Below are 5,712 nucleotides of genomic sequence, written 5' to 3'. Positions count from 1 at the left end.
CCATGAGATCTGAGACCCCATCTATCCAACGCCTGCCTGAACTCTAGGTTCCGAGGGATGAGGGCACAAGGAGGGGGAACAGGTGCCAGACAAATCCGGGGGGGCGATTAGCGGGTTGGGCAAAGAAAAAGAACAGAACGTGAGGAAAGAGAGGGGGGGGGGGGGGAAGAAGCTGGAGCAAAAGAGGCAATGGGGATTAGTGTTGAGATCTAATTTTTCTGCACGTCATTTGCAGAGCGGGCTTTATTCTACAGGTGGCCCTTCAAATGTGCTGCGAAAAGAAAATACAACATCCCCCATCCCATTGATCCACGGCAGCGAATAACATCTGGTCCGGATAAAGCGACAACTAAGAGCAAAGAGCTGCCCTCTTAGCTAAGTTGGATCGAGACTCCTGGAAGGGGGCCATGACTCCTCCTTCAGTTGCTGGTAATTATTAGTTCATTCTGATATTTTTCCGGAAGAGCTGATCCTTGGGCCCCGCAATCAATTCATTATCAATCCATCCGCTAATCAGAAATGATCAGGCCGGCGCACCGGCAGTCTGAAGCAGCGCCAGCATCATCCCAGGAGCATGTGGGCGGTGATGAATTGGAAATATCGAATATGAACCATGTTGCAGAGCCCAGCAAGCAAGAGGACCGTTCCCCCCAGCACCTGGATGGCTGGGAGAATGCAATGAGGCGAGGCTAAGGGTGGGGCCCTATCCAGAGAAGACCCGTCGTTGCATGGAACAAACACATTTGAATTGACCACCGCCGTGGTCAAATCAGATCAAAGAGAGCTTCCTATTCGCTGGGTATCATCTGGCCGCACGCAGGCAGCAAACTTTTGCACGCAACTTGTGGTGTGCGCGTCCACTCGATGGAAGATACAAAAATGAGCAAAGCTTCCGTGCCTACTGGGATATAGGAACAGAGAGGGAACAAAGGAACAAATCAAGAATTGTGGGCCCGGATGTTGCAGAGCAAAGAGTGATGATGATGATGATGATGCAGGAGATAAAAGGCGGTTTGTCTGCCAGTTTTTTGTCTGCAGCGGTTGGTTGATTGCCCGGTTTGGGTTTGAATGCGTAATCACGTGCCTTGCCGTATGTTCATAACATTTTAATGTTCCATCAGTCAAATCAGTGAGAAGGACGAGAAGCGTTAGCAATCGGGCAGGAATCCATGTTCAACTACGTTCCATCTATTGTTGATTAAAGGTCCGATTGTCAATAGCAAAAAAAAATCACGTCACGGAGCGGGAGAGTGACTTGGGAGGAAAGCCCATGATTGAAAATAATACATCTCCTCCTTTTTCTATCTGAATAACGTAGGTTATTTTATTTTATTGTTCCAATCCAGATAAACAATCCAATCGTGAAAATATGTAGGTAATATTGACCAAATCATTTCACCCAAGACAGTTCTAGAAGCTGGATATTTTTTACATACATGAACGAGATCTAGAAACAAATCGATATTTATTCAGAAGAAATTACTAAATGAACCAACCCAAACTAATTTTGGATGAAATTAATTAAACAGGTATTAACTTAAACTGATTTTAAGTTAATAAAATACAAACAACGGGTTGGTTTACCGCCCCCTGGAACGGGGGAACGTTGAAACCCGCCTCACTTTGGCATCTTGATGACATAAAACGAACCAGAGCAACATCCCAACATCCCCCCCCCATCCCCCCCATCCCCCCCATCCCCCCATCCCCCCCATCACCAAGGTTCCTTTGCTCACAATAGAATAAACTATCAGTAATCAAGAAAAAATCCAGCACCTGGCTTGCTACTGGAGGCAACCTATCAAACTCCCACCCTCCTATTTGTAAGTGTGAGGAGTCTATTTGTTGACCGTATCCGAAACCCAACAAGCCCCCTTCAAAACTTCCCCTCCCACCCCACCCCTGGCTTGGGCTCCGCTCGGGTGCTGGTGCAGACAGACAGCAGAAAAACGAACGAACGAGCAATTTTCAAGACCTCTCCGCCGCCCTACAAAACTTGATCATTGCACATGGGGTAAATAGAACTACCCTTCCCCCAACACCACGAGGTAAAACGCTTGTAGAAGATGCTGGTCATGATAAGAATGAGATTGACAGTACGGCGCGCCTTCAAGTGGCAGCGCTGTCTGTCCGCTACGGAGTGTAATCTATGATCTACTTCCCAAGAACTACTGATAGGGCGAGAAGCATGGCAATACCATGGACCATTTCATTTTTTAATCACTTTTCACCCACTTGACGCTTTGAGAAATGCTCACGTCCCCCGCTCCCGCAACGCATTTTCTTTTTCAACCTTCAAGAGGGAAGCAACGTCAGAGATCCTGGTGGAGGCAAGTTGAAGTGGCATAGAAAACTCCACATGAAAACTTTCAAGAGCAAATTTCAAAAATGGAATGTAGTGAAATGAGATGAATCGAACAGGCGGGTTCCGTTCCCAGGTCGAGTAATTAGATACAAAGTAGACAGCAGGAATACCAAACATGAAGTTGTGAACACGTAGAAGACACAACAAGCCAATGAAGGATAGCAGATCCAATGAAAGATCCTGGGTAAATGCGCAAACTTGACCTCAACCTGCGTGAAGGGAAAAGTAGGGAAATAGTTGTAAATGGCGGGAGAGGCGGTGATTGGTCAGTGAACGTAGATGGTCGATTTTGGTTGTTTTCTCCTCTGTTTTCTCCTTCCAGGCTTGTACGTCCCGCGAGAGAAATGATATCGTGTTTGGCGTTGTTGACGCCAGGATCCTCCAGTGAGTCGAGTGAGGCTGTAGTTGGCAGAATGCAAGCAATTGAATCCATGGGATAAGGGTAGGAAAAGGAGATAAAAAAAAAAAAACAGAAGAAAAAATTTCAAAACCCACACGCTTTGAAGCTGTTGAACCGCCACTGTTTTGGTTGTAAAAACAGATCGACATCCAAGCAAAGGCTCTCAATGCAAATGAAGAACTTATTATTGGGCAACAAAAATGAAAATTGAAACAGGCGTGGTTTGCGGTTGGGAAATGACAAGGCAGAAGTGGGAAAGAGGAGAATTGGAAATTTTGGAACAGCATTCTTGAGTTATTTCCGCGAGCCATTTTGTGCGTCCGCAAGCAGAGATAATGACGAGAAGTTGAGAAAAGAGAGAAAAAGCAAGGAACATTGCTTTGGCAGCCTCCGCGAGGACGAGCGTGGATGTTGTGATCGTGGCTGGTTCTCGGTTCGACTGGATTGTTGCGTTTTCTTTGTTGCTGCTTGTGGCAGTTCAACTGCTTGAGTCTCCTTTGTTATTTTTTTTATAGTTCTCTTCGGTATACCTGATGCGATTTCCAATAGCTGTTTCGCCAAAGCGGAAACATCCGATCCACCCAAGCAACCGCAGTAAGAGTCCCAAAATCGCTTTTGTTAGTAAACTGAGAAAAGAGAGGTTATTTAATTTTTTTTTTCTTTTTTTGAAAAATTCATTGCCTCGTGGTCCAGTCCGGGAATGCTGTCAGCAAGGGGCGCTGCTAGATTCAAACATAGCCATGCATGGAACACTCACCCATTGCATCTATGCATTTGCAGCTTCCACCCACGCCACTCCAGTCCCCGAAAATAAATAAAAATAAATAAATAAAAAATAAAAAAAAGACTAGACGATGTCCCAGACATCTTCAGCGGCATGGCAGAACTTGCTGCACGCAACACTGGCACTGAGAGAATAATTGCTGATGCTGATGGTATCATCCTTAAAGCTGTCAGCGAAGTCATCCCTTCCTTTCGCCATTGCACCGACAAAGACGCAAATGCTCTCATTCGGCCCCAGAGACTCGATATAGTCATTGACGCGAACGACGGGTGAGTCGAAACTCAGCGTCAACCTTCCGGCAGTTGGGAGGCAAGTGGTCTGTGATTGGGTTCCTGATTACTTTCAGAAGCTTTTCTTGCGAGTTGGTGGAGCGGATGGAGAGGCGGTGGAGCAGTTGGACCATCAGGCCGGCGAAACGTTTGAAGGTTCGTGGGATGCGCACTGTCGGGCTGACTTCGATCAAGACGCCCTTGGCGGTGTGGATGTAGATCTGTAGTTTTCCTGCTTTGTTGATGGGGGAGTCGAGGAGGGTAAGGAGACACTAGAGGGCCGTTTAGAGTCCGGCCCTCGCGGGACAGTTGATAAGCATAAATGCGTATATATATGTATATGAGGAGGTCAGAGGGCGGTATTTCAAACCTGATGAGTGATGTCTGGGCGGGCGTCACTTATGTCCCGGTTCATCTTTCGCATGACACCGATATGCTCATCGCTGTTGAGCAGGGAGTATTTCTCCTCTCTGCCATTCGGGTTTCTGCCTCCAGCGGACGTACGGTATGTTTCCAGACTCGCGTTGGAGAGAACGACGATCAGGCGCTTGGTCTCCTTGTCGGAGGAGGAGATGGGGACATGTTGTTCTGCCACGAGTTGAGGGAGTTTCGGGGGAGGGCAGGATTGGGTTCCTGGGTGGTCAAATGCGACGCTCTTGTTAGTGGCCATTGTGTCACATATCGTGCGCGGGCTTTTTCGTTTATTATATATATATATATATATATATGTATGTATGAAAAAGCCTCCGTGTCTTGGAGAGCAATGAAGCAGGCGAGTGCAATAGAAGCAGGATCAGTTCGCAGAGAAGATACAGAAGATGGTTGAATAACTTTCAGGTTTGGTCATCAACCAGCCCAACCAGCCCAACAGGCAGACATGTCGATTCTCAGATCCCCCCTCTTCGTTGCCCGAGTAGCTCCAAAACAGACACGATAAAGAGAAAGAGATTCACTTACTGGGCCGCTTTCTCTTGCCTTGCATCACATTGGACATGGTGGGAATTGGGAGGGGGGAATTGGAGAGGAAATTTTGCCACCTGTCTGTCTCTCTCTATCTCTGTGTGAGTGAGTGAGTGTGAGTGTGTGTGAGTGAGTGAGTGAGTGAGTGAGTGAGTGAGTGAGTGAGTGAGTGAGTGAGTGAGTGTGTGTGTGTGTGTATGTGTGTGTGTGTGTGTCTGTGATAGAAGGCGAAGTGCAACTACAAAGGAATGAGAGCGACAGGAAGCCGCTGAATCGATCAATTGAAGCAGCAGGGAGAGGGTAAAAAAAATGAACGAGGGAATTGTGTGGAGAAGAAATCTCGGGTATTCCTGAGTACCTTGAATATCAAGCCTGGCAATGAAGTCGAACAAAGCCCAAGGAAACAGAAAACTAAAAACCAACGGATGGTGCGGGATGCGCTATTTAATCAAACGGGGTACTTAGCAATTAGTCGATCAACCTAGTTAGTTAAACTGGTTCATTGAGAAGAAGAAGAAAAAAAAAACCCTTTATCAATTACACTCGCTGGTTGGAACAACAGCTCAATGCAACTCAATCCCCACCCCGGGAATCCATAATAATACTCGGGGAAACAGAGATGCTTCTTCCTTTCATGTTTGGAGGTAACTAACTATGAATATGCTTTCCACTGCAGCAACGACTTTTTCAGCTTGTTCTGTCTGATTCTTCATTTATGTCGCTGTGTGGACATGGTACCGATGGTTGGTTGAAGCTACGGTAGCCCGAGATAACAAATCTTCCCAACCCCCTCCCTGATTCTGATGCCATCGACCATTTGTGCTCTGTCTAGCTATCAATGTGTCCGACAGACTTCAGCTTCAGCTTCGCAGTGCAAGAGGAATGAATCGATAAACTCGGTGGCTTCTTCATTGACGAAACCCCCACACTCCCC

At 46.8% G+C, this 5,712-nt stretch overlaps 1 protein-coding gene across 1 annotated transcript; it reads right to left on the bottom strand.

Moving 5' to 3' along the window:
• Positions 1-3,612: 3,612 nt before the first annotated feature.
• Positions 3,613-4,488, bottom strand: PADG_12027 (18S rRNA pseudouridine methyltransferase; the record flags this gene model as incomplete). Its single annotated transcript, XM_010763314.1, has 3 exons — positions 3,613-3,867; positions 3,890-4,090; positions 4,189-4,488. 3 exons carry the CDS (start codon positions 4,486-4,488, stop codon positions 3,613-3,615), a joined length of 756 nt encoding a protein of 251 aa, XP_010761616.1.
• Positions 4,489-5,712: the final 1,224 nt, after the last annotated feature.

This window comes from Paracoccidioides brasiliensis (assembly GCF_000150735.1).
Source record: "Paracoccidioides brasiliensis Pb18 unplaced genomic scaffold supercont2.7, whole genome shotgun sequence".
NCBI lineage: Eukaryota > Fungi > Ascomycota > Eurotiomycetes > Onygenales > Ajellomycetaceae > Paracoccidioides > Paracoccidioides brasiliensis.
This window is presented reverse-complemented; position numbering and strand designations above follow the sequence as displayed.